The sequence below is a fragment of the Mastigoproctus giganteus genome, chromosome 8 (genome assembly GCF_048544385.1).
Source record: "Mastigoproctus giganteus isolate SK-2022 chromosome 8, ASM4854438v1, whole genome shotgun sequence".
NCBI lineage: Eukaryota > Metazoa > Arthropoda > Arachnida > Uropygi > Thelyphonidae > Mastigoproctus > Mastigoproctus giganteus.
Genome location: NC_143582.1, coordinates 231,807,113 through 231,829,803, shown reverse-complemented (window position 1 = coordinate 231,829,803; position 22,691 = coordinate 231,807,113). Strand labels below are relative to the sequence as shown.

At 38.2% G+C, this 22,691-nt stretch overlaps 1 protein-coding gene across 3 annotated transcripts in view; it reads left to right on the top strand.

The window, feature by feature from the left end:
- Positions 1-22,691, top strand: part of LOC150082412 (spondin-1-like) — a 366,276-nt gene that overhangs the window by 204,149 nt on the left and 139,436 nt on the right. For all 3 annotated transcript variants that reach the window (XM_090379272.1, XM_090379273.1, XM_090379275.1), the window contains exon 8: positions 6,622-6,838. In XM_090379272.1, the coding sequence (XP_090235398.1) occupies positions 6,622-6,838 (217 nt within the window). The remainder of the gene's footprint in view (positions 1-6,621; positions 6,839-22,691) is intronic.

Genomic DNA, 22,691 nt, shown 5'->3' with positions numbered 1-22,691 from the left:
AAATTCAAAATAGGAAGCATTCAAAGAACTTATCTTGGAAGCTACTAGGCTTTACATACCAACTAAGAAATATTGTTCAAGGTTTAGGCCAAAATGGATGTCAGATGAACTAATGAGGCATATGGCAGAGAAGAAAAATGCATGGGATACATACAAATTAACACATGACACAGAAGCCTATGATAGATACAAGTTGATATGCAACCAAGTTACAAAGGAGGTTAGGCAGGCGAAGGCAGATTACGAGAAATCCTTGGCAAGGGATGCAAAGAAAAACAGCAAAGAGTTCTTTACTTATGTAAACTCTAGAAGGAAGGGGATGAATCAGATTGGTCCACTTGATATTGATGGGTCAACTGTTGATGATCCTGCTCAGGTAGCTAACAAACTAAATGAATATTTTGCATCGACATTCACACATGAGGAGTTATTCAGCAAGGGGAATGCCAGAGGTGTATTCAACTCTAGCAGTAAGCTACAAAATCTTGAAATAACTGGGAGTAAAGTGGAGGAGAAACTGTTGAAGATAAACACAAGAAAGGCACCTGGGGTGGATGGGATCTATCCAGTTATATTAAAGGAGGCAGCAAAGGAAGTAAGCAAACCCTTAGCCATAATTATGAGAGCTTCCTTGGACTCAGGGAAAGTACCCATAGACTGGAGATCTGCAAATGTGACCCCAATTCACAAAGGATGATCAAAGGCTGACACAAGTAATTATAGACCTGTGAGCTTAACTTCTGTTCCAGGAAAATTAATGGAGGCACTGGTTAAAGAAGCACTGCAGGATCATTTAGACAAGACTTCAGCTCAGACACAGCATGGTTTTGTTAAGGGGAAGTCTTGCCTGACCAACTTGATTGGATACTATGATGCAGTCACAAAAGAACTGGATGCAGGGAATAACTTTGATATTATATACTTGGATCTTAGAAAGGCTTTTGATACTGTTGCACATGGAAGACTGCTACACAAATTGGAGCAGTGTGACATTGGAGGCAAATTGCTGCTATGGATAAAGGGGTGGTTGAGGGGAGAAGACAGAGAGTGGTAATCAATGGACACTGCTCATCGTAGACTAATGTTATTATTGGAGTCCCTCAGGGCTCAGTGTTGGGTCCATTATTGTTTTCTGTATTTATAAATGATATTGATGATGGTATATCAAGCTTAATGTCCAAGTTTGCAGACGATACAAAGGTTGGCAGGGTTGTCAAGGACACTACTGACACTATGCTGCTGCAACAGGATCTGGAAAGGTTGAGCAGATGGGCTGAGAGGTGGCAAATGAAGTTTAACATTGACAAATGTAAAGTACTACACATGGGAAACAGCAACCCCAGAGCAACGTATCAACTCTGCGGTACTACACTGACAGTGGTAGAGAATGAAAGGGACTTGAGGGGGGGTTTTGCAGGCAGATAGGAAGTTCTCTGAGCAGTGCAGACGGGCTGCAAGAGTAGCTCATGGAGTATTGTCAATGATATACAGGAATTTTTCCAGCAAGGATAAAGAGGTGATTATTCCATTGTATAAGGCAATGGTCAGGCCACACCTAGAGTACTGTATACAGGTCTGGAGGCCTCATTTCAAAAAGGGTGTAGAGCTGCTGGAACGAGTACAGAGACGGGCAACAAGATTAGTGAATGGAAAAAAGGGGTGCTCTTACGAAGAAAGGCTTAAGTTTTGCAAATTACAGTGTCTGGAGACTAGGCACCAGCAAGGTGATCTGACAGAGGTGTATAAAGCCTTGAATGGTTTAAGCATGCTCAATGCTGATGGGATTCTTCCTCTAGCTCAGAAAAATCACCTGAGAGGGCATAAATTCAAATTGAGGAAAGACAGATGTAGGATAGACGTGCGGAAATTTGCCTTTAGCCAGCGGGTGGTTGGTTGGTGGAACAGACTTCCATCCCTTGTGGCAGGTTGATAGCCTAAATAAGTTTAAGGCTCAGCTGGACAGATTTTTTGAACGAACAGAGGAGTGAAGTGGAAGTGGTTTTTTTTTTTTTTTTTTTTTGGCTGATGCTGCATAAGCTTGCTTTCTTGCATCAAATGCCTCTACTAATGCTAATGCTAATGCTAATTGAGGAAAGGCAGTTGTAGAATAGATGTATAGAAGTTTGACTTTAGCCAGTGGGTAGTTAATTGCTAGAACTGACTTTCGTCTGTTGTTGTGGAAGTTGATAGCTTAAATAAATTTTAGACTGACCTAGACAAACATTTGGAGTAGCCGGATGGGTGAAATAGGAAGGGTTTTTTTTTTTTATGACTGATGCTCTGTAAGCTTTCTTTCTTGCATAATATGCCTCAACTAATGCTAATGCTAATTATGAGCTAATATGCATATGTTTACAATAAACCTTTATTGACAAAATAGAAATTCAACAAACACAGCTCATAGAGTTGTTGCCATTTTAATGGAATCCAGGATTCCATCCAATTATATAACTTTGTGTGGTTCCTTAGAGATAGTTGCAATGTTCATTTCACTCATCATCACATTTACCCTTGATTCTATATATCTGTGACCATATCACACATGCAATGAAGCAGGCTTTAAACAAGTTCATTGTGCAGATCCAAACTCCATTCTGTCTACTGTCTACTATGTGATTGTAATGGACACCACCCACTTTGGAGATCACCTCAAATGGACAAGCAAAGAAAACTGAATGCTAAACTTTTCATGCATAGCCTTATTATAATTAGCATTAGTAGTGGCAAATGATGAAAAAAAAAAAAAAGCATGCTTAACAACATTAGCTAAAAAAAAAAAAAGTTCCCATATCGCCTGCCCACCTCCTCTAATAGTTTGTCTAGTTTTTCTTTCTTTGGATTTATTCAAACTACCTACTTTACAACACCAGACGGAAGTTTTTTCCAGCAATCAACTACCTACTGGCCATCACTGATTCCCATACACATGTTCACTTTCCTACAGGATTAACCTTTTGCTGTTGATCTTTCCATTTGGCTGATGCTATATAAACTTGCAAGAAAGCAAGTTTATATAGAATCAGCCAAAAATAAAATCACAAAACACTTGCGCTTCACCCATCGATAACCTCCAAGAATTTGTTTAGTTCTTCCTTAATTTATTCAAACCATCCACTTCCACAACAACAACAGATCAAAGCCTGTTCCAACAATCAACCACCAGCTGGCTGAAGGCAAACTTCTGCACATCTATCCTGGTTACAGGATAGTTTTTTTTTTTTTGGCTCATGCTCTATATAAGCTTGCTTTCTTGCATCACATGCCTCAACTAATGCTAATGCTAACCATCCTTCCTCAACTTGAATTCATGCCCCCTCGTGTGTAATCTCAGCAAGAGAAGAATGCCATTTACATTCAGCCTGCTACCCGTGTTCAGTACCTTGCATTTATCAATGTTAAATTTCAATTGCCATTTCTCAGTCCATTAATCCAATTTTCCTAGATCTTGTTGCAGTAGCTCACCTGTTTACTGTTGTTAACCATCCTGCCAATCTTTGTATCATCTGCAAACTTTGACATAAGCCTGATATACCTTCATCAGTATAATTAATAAATATTGTAAACAACAATGAGTGCTGCACTGAACCCTGGGAGACTCCACTGATAACACTAGACCACAAATATAAGTGCCAATTGATAACCACTCTCTGTCTTCTTCCACTTAAACATTCCTTTATCTATAGTAGTAACTTGCCCTTAATGCCACATTGCTCCAATTTCTATAGCATATTTTTTTTTATGTGCAGTAGTATCAAAAGTCTTTCTAAAATGCAAGTATATGACATCAAAACTATTTTTTGCATCCAGCTCCTTCATCATAATATCCTATCAGATTGGTTAGACAAGACCAATCCTTAAGAAATCCATGCTGTGACTGCAGTATACAGTAATTGCATTCTTGTCCAGATGGTCCTGCATTACTTCTCTAACCAGTGACTCCATTATTTTCCCTGGAACAGATGTTAAGCTAACAGATCTGTAATTACTCATGTCACCTTTTGATCTCCCATTATGAATTGGGGATACATTTGCACATTTCCAGACCATAGGAACCTCTGCTGAATCCAAGGATGCTCTCATAATTATGGTTAAAGGCTTGCTTACCACCTTTGCTGCTTCTCTTAATATAATTGGATAGATCCCATCCATCCCAGATGACTCTGTTATGCTCATCTTCAACAATTCCTCTTCACTTACTTTTCAGTTATCACAAAGTCATTTAGGTCCCTATTGGAGTTTGCTAACCTTCTGCCATCCCCTCCCCTAAAGAATTCCTCATGTGTGAATGTAGATGCAAAACACCTATTCAATTTGTCAGCAACCTGAGGAGGGTCATCAACAGTTAACCCATTGACATTAAGCAACCCAATGTGATTCAATCCCTTCCTTCATCTGTTAATATAAGAGTAAAAGTCTCTGCTGATTTTCTTGACATTCTTTGCCAGAGACTTCTGATAATCTGCATTAGCTTGCCTAACCTCCTTTGTGGCTTGACTACAGACTAATTTATATCTACAATAGGCTTCCGAATCAGCTGATAATTTATATATGCAATCCATGCATTTTTCTTTTCTGACACTTGTCTCAATAGTTTAGTTCATCTGACATCCATTTAAGTCCAAGCATTGAACAGTATTTCTTTGTTGACATGAAAAGCCTAGTAGCTTCTTTGATTACTTCCCTGAATGCTTCCCATTTAGAACTTGCTGTTGGTAACATCATCATCATTGGGTGTCTCCATAGCCTTGTGGGCAGGAGCAGCAGTGCGTAGCACATGCTTCTTGATTAGACTGGGGTTCAAGCCCATGACCACCAAATACGGAGGATGCGGAAAGGTCAGGGAATGACCACCGCATATGCCCAGAGCAATATGGCCTTAGTAGCTAATGCTCCTAAAAACCAAAAACAACATGGTAACATCATCAGTTGGTCCCAATGCATAGAATTTTTAAAAACTGTCTGAGACCACTGTGGTCACTCTAACAAAAGCAAAAGCCTCTCCCTTTACACTTGACAGCACTTATATCTTTAATTAAATTCCACATGAGTACACTGATATCGCTGCCACCCAGTGGGTCTTGCAGATTCTTAATGCATGTAGAATTACTGCTGATAACCAGACCAAGAGTATTGCTTCCTCTTGTTGCCCCTCTAACATAACAAGAAATCTACAAAAGTTTTGCCATTGTGTAAATGACCAACCCACAAGATCCAGTCAACATCTGTAAAGTTAAAATAATCCCCCATTATAAGACATTCTGATTTTCTGGCACTCTGTTTCTCTATATAGCTGTTTGTTGTATTTATCAGAGTCATTAGGCCTATAACACACTCCTACTCTCAGTTTTATTTTCCCAGTGCTTATATCACACCAAACTCACTCAATATTGCAGTGGCCACCCATGTCAACTGGATACACTGTCTTAGATTTTATGTGCTTCTTAACTAAGAGCATAACTCCTCCTCCTCCTCCCCTCCTATCCTGTCTATCCTTTCTGTATACATTGTACTCCCATATTCAAATTCTGCATCCCTTATATCTGAGTGACACCACGTCTCTGAAATCTCAACAGTGTCTGCATTTGATGTCTTGACTAACACTTCAAATTCATGAAATTTATTTACTATACTCCTAGCATTGGTTTACATGCAAGTATACATGCACCTATTCTTACTTTTAGTTTCCTAACACAGTCCATGTATTCAGTTGTTTCGTGATGACTCCAAGCAGTCCTTGAAATCTTTGACACCTTGCATTCCAGGCTGCTACTTTTTCCGATAGAAGCAGTGCAAGAATCACCTACATCTTTGCCCGTGGCTCTGGTTAATCTATTAGTCTCTGTATTCTCCCATCAAACTTGCAGTTTTCTGACCCACCTATCACTGCCTTGATAGTATCAGCAATATATTGAGGGATGGGATACACTTCTATTGAAGTGTATCCCATCCCTCAAGATATAGACATATCAAGAATGAGGATGCCATTGCTGTGTTGAATTGCTCAGGTTAAGCAATTAAACCATTACTGAAATAAGAGATTTTGTGAATTGATAGCTATTATTATTATTATTAGCCATATGGTGCAAGGAAGCCTGAGTCTTATGCTGCACCAACCAAAAAATATTTCCCAATTACCCCGAGAGAGAGAGAGAGAGAGAGAGAGAGAGAGAGAGAGAGAGAGAGAGAGAGAGAGAGAGAGAGAGAGAGAGAGAGAGTGTGTGTGTGTGTGTGTGTGTGTGTGTGTGTGTGTGTGTGTGTGTGTGTGTGTGTGTGTGTGTGTGTGTGTGTGTGTGTGTGTGTGAGTGAGTGAGTGAGTGAGTGAGTGAGTGAGTGAGTGAGTGAGTGAGTGAGTGAGTGTCAGAAGTAGAAAAATCACGAAGAAGAGAAGTTCTTACAATGCTAAATATAAGTTATGCATTAAATTGAAATCTCTCATCATTGATAGCCTTTGTGCATTCAAAATGCTACAAAGTTTATTTAATAATTTAATATTGCATATAATGAATAAATGTGATTATTAAATAATTTCTCTGTACTTTGCAGGAGTTCAGACTTTGAATTTTAATTTTCGGCTTATTCCTTAATGTCCTATATTTTTAATAACCATTTTTTATTTGTCAGGCTCCTAATGCTCCAACTGTTCCTCAAGAAAGAATTCATAGAATTACTGCATCAATTCCAAATAATGAAGCTTCTCCATTTTATGACTCTTCAGGAGCAACAATGAAACCAGTAGCCAGATTAACTGTCACCCGACAACGAGTTTATGAAAAATCTTGTGATGATGAGTCCTCAACCATTATTATAACAGAAGAACCTCATATAACTGATAACAGATGTAAGCAAAGTTTCTCTCATATTTAGTAAATTGAGAATTATCTTGTTCTTTGTATTTGCAGCCAACAGATTTCCACTGCCTTGAGTAAATTCCATAACTAACTTAAATGCCATAGCTACTTTTATACAAATAATATCATTGAACAGCTTTTCTTTTATTTATTTAAAATATGAGTCACAAATATGACAACCTGTTTTGTAATTTACTGGTCTCTCATCAATAAATTAATTTTATAGTAAGTAGCCTTGATTAATTTGGCTTTTATATTTGCATGGGCTTTGTTTTTTCTAAAAAAAAGGTTACAAAACTTAGATGTTCAGTGGCAGTACTATGTAATTGAACAAAATAAAAAAAATATAAATAATTTTTAAGTTATCTTAAAAAAAATTAAAATAACTTAAAAAAATTATTACATTTCATAATGGCACACTTAATTTTACTAGATCATTTTACAATATGCATTAATTGGGAAGATAAATTGCAGGATATTGTTCTGGCATATTCTGATTGTGATCTATATAAACCCCCAGGGGCTCACATCTGGTGAGTATGGGCTTGACACACACACACCCAGGGTCCTGAGCTGGATGTCATCATCATTCTTCTCTCTTTTGTGATTCCCTCCTACTTTACTCTCTCTCTCTCTCTCTCTCTCTCTCTCTCTCTCTCTCTCTCTCTCTCTCTCTCTCTCTCTCTCTCTCTCAGGGTACTCAAATTTTTTTTTTTGGTTGGTGCAGCATAAGCCTCAGGCTTCCTTGCACCATATGGCTAATAATAATAATATTAAAAGTTTCTTTGATTTCGATATATAAAATTTTACCAGTACAGAATTGTATATTCCTGCATCCATTAATGGACAGGGATAAGAAATCAGCCATAATATTTAAAGTAAAAAATAAATAAATTTTTATTTATTTTTTAATTATCAAGTATCTCTCTATACGTTAAAAAAAGTTTTCCTCCTAGTGATATTTATTCGAGCCAATGGGAGAAGAGGGCAGGGCAATTACATCACTACAAATACGCAGGTGAATAATTACATTGTTGTCTTCGATTGAACAACTGCCTCCATAATGTTCACCAACCTCGTGCGCATGCTTCACTGCCTAACACATGACCACACCTGTCATCATTTGATGTTCCATTGTAATGTCAGCTGTGTGGATAGCCTCCAGCGTTGCACCATTGTTGTCAAGGTAATGTGACATTATTTGCCGATTGAGGTGGTCTGTTACTCTCCACAGGATTTTATTTGGCCTCTGCTTAGATATCACGTAGGTTCTTGTGGAGTCCATTTCATTTCTGTTAGGGCCTTCTTCCACTTGTCTTCTATTCTGGATAGCATGACTTTTCGTCTCTTTCCACTTCAGCCACTCTGGGTATTTCTTCTTGCTATTCCTCTTCTTGTTCGATATTGACCATATTCTTTGTGCTTTGTAGCAGATTGCTGACATCCTGCTTGATTTTTTCCAAGATGGCAGGAGCTATTAGGTTCTTCATGATGATGGTCCTTCTTTGGTCTGCTAATCGCTGTTTGGTGACATGAATATCCGGGTATCGTTCCAACCACTTTGTATGTAGTCGCAATCTGTACATTGTCATATTGGTCTCTTTATAGTATGCTTTTATAGTATGTCATATTGGTCTCTTTATAGTATTTCATAGTATGCTCGCATGATGTATGTATTCATTTCAATGCCCTACTTCATGCGTTGGCATTTTCTTCCTTCCTGGGTGGTCACTAGCACAGTTGCACAGAAAACACTTCCAGTTGGTGGGGCTGGATGGTCTTGCCCTTCTCTTGTGGTAGCCTTATAGGGGCCAGCGCCACTTGCTCCACTGTCTTGCTCGGGAGACTGTCTCCAACTTTTCAAGCCAATCCCTCTGCCTAAGCTTGAACGCGAGTGACTTTATCCTGTGACACGCTCAATGCAGTATGAATAATATTTATCTGCGACGTCATCTATCTATGGAGGTGGACTTGTTTAGCTTCAGCTTAGGTCCAGTGGTTTATTTTTATTTATGTAGTTCTTGTGAGTTATTACTTTTATTATTATGATTATTATTATTATTGCTATTGTTATTAATTTCTGCTTATTTCAACAAAGTTTACTTCCACTCCTTTTATACAGCTGACCAACTAAAAAGGTTGTTTTTTGTTAAAGTAATATGTGGTGCAATTACTATTATTATTATTATTATTATTATTATTATTAGCTATATGGTTCAAGGCAGCCTGAGGCTTATGCTGCACCAGCCAAAAAAAAAAAAAAAAAAAGCCCTGCGTTATCCTGAGAGAGAGAGAGAGAGAGAGAGAGAGAGAGAGAGAGAGAGAGAGAGAGAGAGAGAGAGAGTCAAAAGTAGAAGGGAATCACCAAGAAAGAGAAGAATGATGATATCCAGCTCAGGACCCTGGGTGTGCCAAGCCCATACTCACCAGATGTTAGCATTAGCATTAGCAAAGGCACATGATGCAAGAAAGCAAGCTTCAACTTCTACAACAACAGATGGAAGTTTGTTCCAGCAATCAACCACCCGCTGGCTAAAGGCAAACTTCTGCACATCTATCCTACAACTGTCCTCAATTGGAATTTATGCCCTCTCAGGTGATTATTCTGAGCAAGAGGAAGAACCCTATCAGCACTGAGCATGCTCAAACCATTCAAGGCTTTATACACCTCTATCAGATCACCTTGCAGATGCCTAGTCTCCAGACACTGTAATTTGCAAAACTTAAGCCTTTCTTCATAAGAGCAACCCTTTGTTCCATTCACTAATCTTGTTGCCCTTCTCTGTACTTATTCCAACAGCTCTACATCCTTCTTAAAATGAGGCCTCCAGACCTGTTTACAGTTTTTTTTTTTTTTATGTAAACCCCAAACACGAGAGGTAATAGAACCTATAGTACTTAGTACCGTGCTTGGGTTGTACAGGTTGGACAGTACAGTAAGTCATCATATAACATGTGTTTATACTACACGAATTCGATCATACACGATTTATAAATAGGGGAACGATATCTTATATAACACGAACCGAATTCGTTTATGCACAATTGGCCTTTGTGTTTACAAGAAATGGCAGCCGAGCGGGGAATCACCCCAACTGAATGTAACGTGATAGGAATGAAGAGAAGATTCTGAAAATGTATTTGTTTTTTATATCAGTGAAGTGTAAACACATTTCACCATAATAACGTAAAAACCAACACAATTCCAGCTATCGGTATAATCACAAATGCAATTAGATTGAGTTTACTACCAGTTTATAACAGATTCCACTAGCAGAAACGCAACTGGAAATTGTTTTTATTGTTTTATGGTAGTAACCCCTAGAAATGTGCTTTAGTAAAATGTGAGGTGTTAATAGTGTATCCCTGCCTTTACGGTGTTGTTTATTCAGTTGCTACACGCGCGCAGCTTTGTTTATGTGTATCAAGTAGTGCCTCCTCATTTTGTAATTGTGCTTTATTTCCTAAAAATGAGAAAAATACTTAAAACGTGTGACTCAACCATCCCTTTATACAACATCCTAGTGAAGACACTGCAGATTCACAGAGAAAAACAAAAGCAATATCGATAAACAGAGGTGGACTGGATCAAAAATTCTTACCTGGGAAAATTTATAGTGGCCTCATACTATGGTTTATGGCCAAAATCACACGGGCCTCCGGCTCACCGGGGTTTCCCCGGTAAGGCTTATGTCCAGTCCTCTTCTGTCGATAGAGAAAAAATGTGAAATTGTGAAACGCTTTGAGCGAAATGAAAGACCATGTGATATTGCACTTGCTACAGACCTAAATGAGGCAACGCCGAGAATTACAAAGAAAGCAGAGAAAATAAAAACAACTTTCATAGCATGACAACTCAAAGTGTAATTAAAATCCATTAGATTAAGACACAAAGAATTGGAAGAGATGGAACGGCTGTCATCTGTTTGGATAGAAAATCAAACAAAAAAGTTTGCTTACGATAAAAGCAAAAGCATTAGCAATATTTTATTACGTAATAGTCGTAATGAAATACTTACGTATTACTTAAAATGCTTAAGTAATTAAAATGCTTACATATTACGTATTTTATTACATATAATAATAAATAATCGTAATAAAATACGTAAGTATTTTATTACGATTATTTATTGTGTTTGGTAATGTTTTGGTTACAAATGTGTGTTCAATCTTGGGTGGTCACCACCTAACCCTATTTTACCCATAGGGGCCTGTTGTTTATATTGCAAGATTTTGCATAGCATGACGGTTTCTAGGAACACAACTATCGTGCTATACGAGGACTGACTGTACTCAAGATGGTCTGACCATTGCCTTATACAAGGGGATAATCACCTTCTTATCCTTGCTAGAAAAATTCCTGTATATCATTGAAAAGACAACATCCATGAGCTACTCTTGCAGACCATGTGCACTGCTCAGAAAACTTCATATCTGCCTGCACAATTACCCCCAGGTCCTTTTCATTCTCTACCACTGTCAGTGTGGTACCACAGAGTTGATACATTACTCTGGGATTACCACTTCCCATAAGTAGTACTTTACATTTGTCAATGTTAAACTTCATTTGCCACCTCTCAGCCCATTTGCTCAACTTTTTTAGATCCTGTTGCAGCAGTGTACTGTCAATAGTGTCATTAACAACCCTGCAGACTTTTGTATCTATCGTCTGCAAACTTGGATATTAAGCTTGATATACCATCATCAATATCATTTATAAATACAGAAAGCAACAATGGACTCAACACTGAACCCTGAGGGACTCCACTAATAACATTAGTCCACGAAGAGCAGTGTCCATTGATTACCACTCTCTGTCTTCTCCCACTCAACCATCCCTTTATACATAGCAGTTTACCTCCAATGCCACACTGCTCCAATTTGTGCAGCAGTCTTCCATGTGCAACAGTATCAAAGGCTTTCTAAGATCGAAATATATGATATCAAAGTTATTCTTTGCATCAAGTTCCTTTGTGACTACATCATAGTATCCAATAAAATTAGACAGACATGACTTCCCTAAACAAACCCATGCTGTGTCCGAGCTATCACTGAAGTCTTGTCTAGATGATCCTGCAATGCTTCTTTAACCAGTGCCTCCATTAATTTCCCTGGAACAGAAGTTAAACAAACTGGTCTGTAATTACCTGTGTCTCCTTTTGTCCTCCTTTGTGGATTGGGGTGACATTTGCACATTTCCAGTCCATGGGTACCTCCCCTGAGTCCAAGGAAGCTCTCATAATTATGGCTAAGGGTTTGCTTACTTTCTCTGCTGCCTACTTTAATATAACTGGATAGATCCCATCCACCCCGGGTGCCTTTCTTGTGTGTATCTTCAACAATTATTCCTCCACTTTACTCTCATTTATTACAAGATTATCTAGCCTAGTGCCAGAGTTATATACACCTCTGGCATTCCCCTCCCTAAATAACTTGTTGATCAATTCAGCCCTGGTTATTGTTGTTGTTATTTTTTTTTAGGAGCATTAGCAACTAAGGCCATATTGCTCTGGGATATGCGGTGGTTATTCCCTGACCTTTCCACATCCTCCGTATTTGGTGGTGACAGGCTCGAACCCCAGTCTAATCAAGAAGCGTGTAATACGCACTGCTGCTCCTTCCCACCTGGCTACGGAGGTGCCCGTTCGGCCCAGGAGAGAATGTGCAATGCTCGAGGGGTAGAATTTTTCTCTGCCTGGTCTGTGCTTGTTAACAAGAGAGACTGCTTCTACACGGATGGGATACACTTAAATAGAAAGGGTGCAAGAATATTTGCTGATGCTATCGAGGCAGAGTTAGGTGGGTCAGGAAACTGCTAGCTTGGGGGGATACGTGGATTAATAGATTAAATGCTGGCAGAGTTAAAAGTGATTCTTGCACTATTGAAATGGAATTGAGCAGCAGCCTGGAAAGCAAGGCAATGGGAATTTCCAGGACTGCTGGGAGTCATAGTGGAACAAGTAAATATATGGGCTGTGTTAGGGTAACTAAGAGTAGAAACAGGTGCATGTATGCTTGCATGTACGCCAGTGCTAGGAGTATAGTGAATAAATTCAATGAGCTTTAAGTGCTAGTCAAGACATCCAAGGCAGATATTGTTGGGATATCAGAGACATTTGGGGAGTACAATGTGTACAGAAAGGATAGACAGGACAGAAAGGTAGGAGTGTTTATGCTGTTAGTTAAGAAACACATAAAATCTCAGGAAGTGCATCCAATTCATGTTGGTGGACAATGCAATGTTGAGTCTGTTTGGTGTGACATAAGCACTGGGAAAGGAAAAATGAGAGTAGGTGTGTGTGTGTGTTATAGACCTAATGAATCTGTTGAGTATAATGAGCAATTGTGCAGAGAAATAGAGTGGGCCAGTAAATCAGAGTGTCTTATAATGGGGGATTTTAATTTCCTGTATATTGACTGGAATTTGTGGGTTCATCACTCACACACTAGCAAGGCTTTTGTGGATTTATTGGGTGATTGTTTTCTACAGCAGCATGTTCGAGAGGCAACTAGAGGGAGTCATACTCTTGATCTGATTATCAGTAATGATTATTCATGCATAAAGAATCTGCAGATAAAGGAACCTCTAGGTGACAGTGATCATAGTGTGCTGAAGTGGGATTTACTCAAAGAGGTAACTACCATCAAGGGTAAAGGGAAGGGTTTTTGCTTTCATAAAGGTGACTATGGTGGTCTAAGATAGTATTTAAATTCTATACTGTGAAACCAACTGATGATGTTACCAACAGCAAATTCAAAATGGGGAGCATTCAAAGAATTAATCTTGGAAGCTACTAGGCTTTTCATATCAACAAAGAAATATTGTTCAAGATTTAGGCCTAAATGCCTGTCAGATGAACTAATTAGACATGTGACAGAGAAGAAAAATGCATGGGATACATATAAATTAACATGTGACACAGAAGCCTATGATAGATATAAGCTGGTCTGTAACCAAGTTACAAAGGAGGTTAGGCAGGTAAAGCAGATAACTAGAAATCTTTGGCAAAAGATGGAAAGAAAAACAGCAAAGAGTTCTTTACTTATGTAAACTCTAGAAGGAAGGGGATGAATCAGAATGGTCCACTTGATATTGATGGTTCAACTGTTGATGATCCTGCTTAGGTAGCTAACAAACTGAATGAATATTTAGCATCAACATTCACACATAAGGAGTTATTCAGGGAGGGGAATGCCAGAGGTGTATCCAACTCTGGCAGTAAGCTAGATAATCTTGTAATAACTGAGAGTAATGTGGAGGTAGAAATTGTATTGAAGATAAACACAAGAAAGGCATCTGGGGTCGATGGAATCTATCCAGTTATATTAAAGGAGGTGGCAAAGAAAGTAAGCAAACCCTTAGCCATAATTATGAGAGCTTCCCTGGACTCAGGGGAGGTACCCATGGACTGGAGATGTGCAAATGTGACCTAAATCCACAAAGGAGGACAAAGGGAGACACAGGTAATTACAGACCTGTTAGTTTATTTAACTTGTGTTCCAGGGAAATTAATGGAGGCACTGGTTAAAGGAGCATTGCAGGATCATCTAGACAAGACTTCAGTTATAGCTCGGACACAGCATGGTTTTGTTAAGGGAAAGTCTTGCCTTATCATTAGGGGTACCATAGCTCCTACTGAGGACCATCTGTTCCCTTTTTTCCATCTTTGGTAGTGATGCATCTGTATCATGGCAGCCAGTGCTATGTTGCCATTTTTGAATAAAGTGCCTCTGTACTGTTTTGTTTCCGTTGTTGTATTGGTGTTGTTTCCTTCATCATTTCTGTATCTCACAAGGTTCCTTTGGTATGCTTTTCCCATATCCAGCCACTCCTATGAGAAGTTACAAGTGAAAATCTGACTGGTCCTTAAGAAAAGAGAGAGTGGATAATCATTTTGGTGCTTCTTGGCATGGCACTTATCAGTGGAAGGCTATGCTCTAACGATCTAACAACCCAGTGATGATTTAACTAACAGGATCAGTCATCAGTTATATTAAGCATGCACAATGCTGATGGGATTCTCCCTCTTGCTCAGAATAATCGCTTGAGAGGGCATAAATTCAAATTGAGGAAAGACACTTGTAGGATTGATATGCAAAAGTTTGCCTTTAGCCAGTGTGTGGTTGATTTCTGGAATAAATTTCTTTCTATCGTTGTAGAAGTTGATAGCTTAAATAGATTCAAGGCAGAACTAGACAAACATTTGGAGTGAGTGGATGGGTGAAATTAGAAAATTTGGTTTTTTTTTGGTGATGCTATATAAGCCTGCTATCTTGCATCATGTGCCTTTACTGATATTATTAAAACAGAAAAAAGAAAGAACACACACACACACATTCTATTATCATTTTTGTTGTTGTTTCTAACCCCTCCTGTTTCCTTTCATTTACACATTTTTGCAGTGCTGTTACATTCTTCACCTTTCTTCACTAAGTTTTTGGATAATTTTCTACCATTTAGTTTTTAATTATATTCAATAGTATTGCTTCAGTATTTATTTTCAATACAGTTTTCTTTAGTTTTTAATTATATTGAATAGTATTGCATCAATATTTATTTTCTGTTATTCCCTTTGTTTGTAGTAGTATTTGGTTTATTTTCTATTTGCATTTAGTTTGGTTAGACAATTCAGCATTAGTCAATATCAAATTTACATTGTGTAACTTTATTTGCTTATATTTAATATTTCGTTACTAAAGAGGTTTTACTCTGTATTATTTGGCGCACTATAGCCTTAAATGCTGATGCACCATAAAAATCCTAATAACCAACCAACCAACCTCTATATTATTTAAGTTCTTGTTTCTTTAGTTTGGTCTTTCCCAAATCGTATAGGCGAGACAATCCTTTCCACTGCATGCATTTTAATATGCAACTAATGGTTAAATGTATCCTTTTCAAATGCAGTTATTGTAACAGTATTCAAGCAAAAACTCTACAATCTGTGTCGAACTTATGGGACCCACTGACATTAACACATCTAATTGGAAATGATGGAAGCCTAAATTATCTTTTCAGTTTTTTAAAGCAGATCCAGGTATATAATAGATTATATCTTAACATAATCTTCAAAAATGTTCTTCTGCAGCACAGGCAAACTTCAATGGGCATATCTTGGCCTTAGTAGCTCTTGTGCTGATAAACATATACACTAACCAACCAATAGATCCTATAGTGACCCAGTGAATGCTTGGCTGTCTCTCAGCAGTTCACTAAGGAAATATGAAATTTTGGAGATCTAGAGGTATGGGTGCTGCACAATGAAGTCATGTCTCCCCTTTATATTCCTTTCTTTTATTTATTTATTTTTTTCTACGAGGTGCTTGCATTCACCCTTAGGATTCCCTTGCACAGTCTTCCTTGTTTACAGGTTGCAAGTACAGTAGTGCCATTATTATGGTGGAATTCTGTATTGATCGCTTCCCATGATGTGCACAGACTTTTATCTTTTAATTTTCTTTTATTTTCCATTTGATAATTAATTATGTTTTGTACTTATTTTTTTATTTTTTCCTGCATAGAAGTAATAGTAGTTCCTTGCAGTGTGAATGAAAGTACTTGTGAAACTTGCTGTAGTTTCAGAAGTGCATTCATGTGGTAAAAATGTGTTTAATCTTACTTTAATCATCTTATATATTCAGCTATGCTTGGTGGCAAGGAAAGGCTGAGCCAAAAAAAGCAGGCCTCAAAAAATTGCTGCTGCCAACCAGCCAAAAGAATTCTATTAAATACTCTCTAAAGTGAGAATATTGACTGCTGAAATGGAATAACAGGGCACACATACCGACTAAGACATTTTTTGCATTTTCTGCTGATAGTCACAAAACCCTCAAAAAGAAAAGAAATAAGCATTTTTGTAGGAAAAAAGAGCAAAATATATATGAAGTTCTAAAAATCCAATATCATTCATAGGAAGTTCAGTGAAGTGCAAATTTTGATTTGTACTTTAATGTTCCAAATATATACTAGACCTTGTGGATAGTGCACCTCACAACAGCAGGCTGGTTCTTATTAGCATTAGCATTAGTAAAGGCATTTGATGCAAGAAAGCAAGCTTATGCAGCATCAGCCAAAAAAAAAAAAAATAATAAAAATAAAAAATAAAAAAAAATAAATAAAAAATAACCACTTCCACTTCACCCCTCTGTTCGTCCGAAATACCTGTCCAGCTGAGCCTTAAACTTATTTAGGCTATCAACTTCTATGACAAGGGATGGAAGTCTATTCCAGCAACCAACCACCCGCTGGCTAAAGGCAAATTTCTGTACATCTATCCTACATCTGTCTTTCCTCAATTTGAATTTATGCCCTCTCAGGTGATTATTCTGAGCAAGAGGAAGAATCCCATCAGCATTGAGCATGCTCAAACCATTCAAGGTTTTATACACCTCTATCAGATCACCCCACCGGTGCCTAGTTACTGACACTGTAATTTGCAAAACATAAGCCTTTCTTCGTAAGAGCACCCCTTTGTTCCATTCACTAATCTTGTTGCCCTTCTCTGTACTTGTTCCAGCATCTCTACATCCTTCTTAAAATGAGGCCTTCAGACCTGTATACAGTACTCTAGGTGCGGTCTGACCATTGCCTTATACAAGGGAATAATCACCTCCTTATCCCTGCTAGAAATATTCCTATATATCATCGACAATACACCATGAGCTACTCTTGCAGCCCGTGTGCACTGCTCAGAAAATTTCATATCTGCCTGCACAACCACTCCCAGGTCCCTTTCATTCTCTAAAACTGTCAGTGTAGTACCACAAGAGTTGATACGTTGCTCTGGGGTTGCTGTTTCCCATATGTAGTACTTTACATTTGTCAATGTTAAACTTCATTTGCCACCTCTCAGCCCATCTGCTCAACCTTTCCAGATCCTGTTGCAGTAGCATAGTGTCAGTAGTGTCCTTGACAACCCTGCCAACCTTCGTATCGTCTGCAAACTTGGACATTAAGCTTGATATACCATCATCAATATCATTTATAAATACAGAAAACAATAATGGACTCAACACTGAGCCCTGAGGGACTCCACTAATAACATTAGTCCACGACGAGCAGTGTCCATTGATTACCACTCTCTGTCTTCTCCCCCTCAACCACCCCTTTATCCATAGCAGCAATTTTCCTCCAATGCCACACTGCTCCAATTTGTGCAGCAGTCTTCCATGTGCAACAGTATCAAAAGCCTTTCTAAGATCCAAGTATATAATATCAAAGTTATTCCCTGCATCCAGTTCTTTTGTGACTGCATCATAGTATTGAATCAAATTGGTCAGGCAAGACTTCCCCTTAACAAAACCATGCTGTGTCTGAGCTATAACTGAAGTCTTATCTAGATGATCCTGCAGTGCTTCTTTACCCAGTGCCTCCATTAATTTTACAGGAACAGAAGTTAAACTAACAGGTCTATAATTATTTGTGTCGCCCTTTGATCCTCCTTTGTGAATTGGGGTCACATTTGCACATCTCCAGTCCATGGGTACTTCCCCTGAGTCCAAGGAAGCTCTCATAATTATGGCTAAGGGTTTGCTTACTTCCTTTGCTGCTTCCTTTAATATAACTGGATAGATCCCATCCACCCCAGTTATATTATATCAGCATATTAGAGATGCTGCATGGGAGATGGTATTCTTGACCCCATTTTTACCAGGAATAATCATATCATATGTTATATGAAAACCTCTCTTGAGTAACAAGGGACCAACTGAAGATGTTACCAACAGCAAATTCAAAATGGGAAGCATTCAAAGAACTTATCTTGGAAGCTATTAGGCTTTACATACCAACCTAAGAAATATTGTTCAAGGTTTAGGCCTAAATGGATGTCAGATGAGCTAATGAGACACATGACAGAGAAGAAAAATGCATGGGATACATATAAATTAACACGTCACACAGAAGCCTATGATAGATACAAGTTGATCTGTAACCAAGTTACAAAGGAGGTTACGCAGGCAAAGGCAGATTATGAGAAATTTTTAGCAAGGGATACAAAGAAAAACAGAAAAGAGTTCTTTACTTATGTAAACTCTAGAAGGATGGGGATGAATCAGATTGGTCCACTTGATATCGATTTGTCTACTGTTGATGATCCTGCTCAGGTAGCTAACAAACTAAATGAATATTTTGCATCGACATTCACACATGAAGAGTTATTCAGTGAGGGGAATGCCAGAGGGGAATTCAACTCTGGTAGTAAGCTAGAGAATCTTGTAATAACTGAGAGTAAAGTAGAGGAGAAATTGTTGAAGATAAACACAAGAAAAGCACTCGGGGTGGATGGGATCTATCCAGTTATATTAAAGGAGGCAGCAAAGGAAGTAAACAAACCCTTAGCCATAATTATGAGAGCTTCCCTGGACTCAGGGGAGGTACCCACAGACTGGAGATGTACAAATGTGACCTCAATTCACAAAGGAGGATCAAAGGCCAACACAAGTAATTATAGACCTGTGAGTTTATCTTCTGTTCCAGGAAAATTAATGGAGGCACTGGTTAAAGAAGCACTGCAGGATCATCTAGACAAGACTTCAATTATAGCTCAGACACAGCATGGTTTTGTTAAGGGGAAGTCTTGCCTGACCAATTTAATTGGATACTATGATGCAGTCACAAAAGAACTGGATGCAGGGAATAACTTTGATATTATATACTTGGATCTTAGAAAAGCTTTTGATACTGTTGCACATGAAAGACTGCTGCACACATTGGAGCAGTGTGGCATTGGAGGCAAATTGCTGGTATGGATAAAGAGATGGTTGAGGGGGAGAATACAGAGAGTGGTAATAAATGGACACTGCTCATCGTGGACTAATGTTATTAGCGGAGTCCCTCAGGGTTCAGTGTTGGGTCCGTTATTGTTTTCTGTATTTATAAATGATATTGATGATGGTATATCAAGCTTAATGTCCACGTTTGCAGATGATACAAGGGTTGGCAGGGTTGTCAAGGACACTACTGTAACTATGTTGCTGCAACAGGATCTGAAAAGGTTGAGCAGATGGGCTGAGAGGTGGCAAATGATGTTTAACATTGACAAATGTAAAGTACTACATATGGGAAACAGCAACCCCAGAGCAACGTATCAACTCTGTGGTACTACACTGACAGTGGTAGAGAATGAAAGGGACTTAGGGGTGATTGTGCAGGCAGATATGAAGTTCTCTGAGGAGTGCAGACGGGCTGCAAGAGTAGCTCATGGTGTCTTATCAATGATATACAGGAATTTTTCTAGCAGGGATAAGGAGGTGATTATTCCCTTGTATAAGGGAATGGTCAGACCACACCTTGAGTACTGTATACAGGTCTGGAGGCCTCATTTCAAGAAGGATGTAGAGCTGCTGGAATGAGTACAGAGAAGAGCAACAAGATTAGTGAATGGAACAAAGGGGTACTCTTACGAAGAAAGGCTTAAGTTTTGCAAATTACAGTGTCTGGAGTCTAGGCACCAGCGAGGTGATTTGATAGAGGTGTATAAAGCCTTGAATGGTTTGAGCATGCTCAATGCTGATGGGATTCTTCCTCTTGCTCAGAATAATCACCTGAGAGGGCATAAATTCAAATTAAGGAAAGACAGATGTAGGATAGACGTGCGGAAATTTGCCTTTAGCCAGCGGGTAGATGGTTGGTGGAACAGACTTCCATCCCTTGTCGTGGAAGTTGATAAACTAAATAAATTTAAGGCTCAGCTGGACAGGTATTTCGAACGAATGGAGGGGTGAAGTGGAAGTGGTGTTTTTTTTTTTTTTTTGGGCTTTTTTGCATCATATGCCTCTACTAATGCTAATGCTAATGCTAACATATAAAATTAGTGTGGAAAGAAATGATCAGTTATGTAGATAGGTTGGAACAGAATGAAAATTAGAAATAGAAATGTGTATAAGTAGCCACAGAAACTGAATACATAAATTAATGGGTGGATTAATATGCAATCCATAGATCATATACATTTCTCCCATCTATTTCAGCTACATTGCTATTATGTAGTTGTAATTTTTTTTTGCAGTTTTTTTTTATAAGTTCGATTCAATTTACCAAGCTTATTCTGTAATTACTTTTTATACCTGATTCAGTTTACCATTCTTATTCTGTAATTACTTATTTACACCAGCTGTCCATGGAATTCTGTCAAGTGAGTACTTTTTTCAACATTAAACATGAATTTTGCTACTTTTTGCTTTCAGAGATTTTTATAGTTATTCTTAAATAATGAGACTTACAACATACAGTTTTGTGTGCAAGTAGGATTTTTTAATAATTGTGTTCCTGAATGTCATTGCATATAAACTATAGTCATACTACCATGAGAATGAACTGAGTCACCACCAGATGCAGTCTATTTTAGGAGTGATGGGGTGATTAGGGTTCATTTTTAGATTAATTTTAAACAAAGGTAATCATATAAATGCATAACAGAATAATGTATAGTATTGATTCTGCTCTATAACAGAAATATAATATTTGTGTTCACCCTATTTTACCCTACTGAGCTAATCCCTCTTCTTTTCTCTTCTTCTTAGGATTTATTCTGTTATTACAATAGTTCACCTCAGTTTAACATGAAAAAGGTCATTCCTTTATCTTTTTTTTTCCATTTTTTTCTATTTTCCCAATCTCCATCCACCAGTCCTCTTCTATTCATAGCTGCTCTTACACCCTCTAACCACATCCTTCTTGGTCTTTCTCTCTTTTTTTCCATCTCCATGGCTCCTCTGTGCAATCTGTTGTCCTCCATTCTCTTCACATAGTCAAACCACTCCAATCTTTTCCTCTGTTTTATCAATGATGGTTTTTTTCAATTCTTTTCAAAAGGATGTCAGAAGGATTTTGACAAATCTTGATGCTAAGAAAGCTCCAGGTCCTGATGGTATTTCTCCACTTGTTCTCAAAACCTGTGCTCCTGAACTTGCTCCTGTTCTTTGCCACCTTTTTTTCACTTTCTTATTGGAAAGGTGTTTTTCCTTCTGCTTAGAAATTTGCTCATATCCAGCCAGTTCCTAAAAAGGGTGACAAATCCCTCCCATCTAATTATCATCCCATTGAAATTACTTCTACTCTTTCTAAAGTAATGGAGAAATCAATTAACTGCCAGCTGTTAAAAAACCTCGAATCCTTCCATTGAATCAACAATCACCAGTATGGATTCCATCAGTGTCGATCCACTGGTGATATTCTGGCTTATGTTACCCATTTATGGACAAATTCAATGGAAAAGTTCAGTGAAACACAAGCAGTTGCTCTTGACATCTCAAAGGTGCTTTTGAGTGGCATAAAGGTCTTCTAAACAAGCTTCCATCTTATCATTTGCCAACTTTTTTTTGTAATTGGTTGCTGGTGTCCCCCAAGGTTTAGTTCTTTCCCCCACTCTTTTCCTCTTGTATATTAATGACCTTCCATTGACCATAAATCCTGTCCATAATTTTGCCAATGATAGCACATTGCATTCCACTTTCCTTTCCAGTTTGAGAAACCTTGTCCTACTTACAATCTTGCAGTAGCATCAAGCCTGTGAATTAAGCACCTAGCTCAGAATTAGGCCTGAAAACATGCACTACAATAAAAAAACATTTAAAGTCGAGCTAAGCAGCAGTTATGCATTAATGTAATGCACTAGGTCTAACACTGAAAAGAATGATTTAAGTGGAAATAATTCACAATAGAGAACTTAGCTGATGAAGTTTAATGGCAACTTCATTTCTTTTATGATATCAGAGAGTCTTAAATCTCCTGGAAAAAAAAAACTATTGAAAACAGTAAATTAAATGCCTGGACAAAATCACTTAACACACAATAGCACTGGTACCTCCAGTGCTATTGTGTTTAGAGATTTTGTTCGCTAC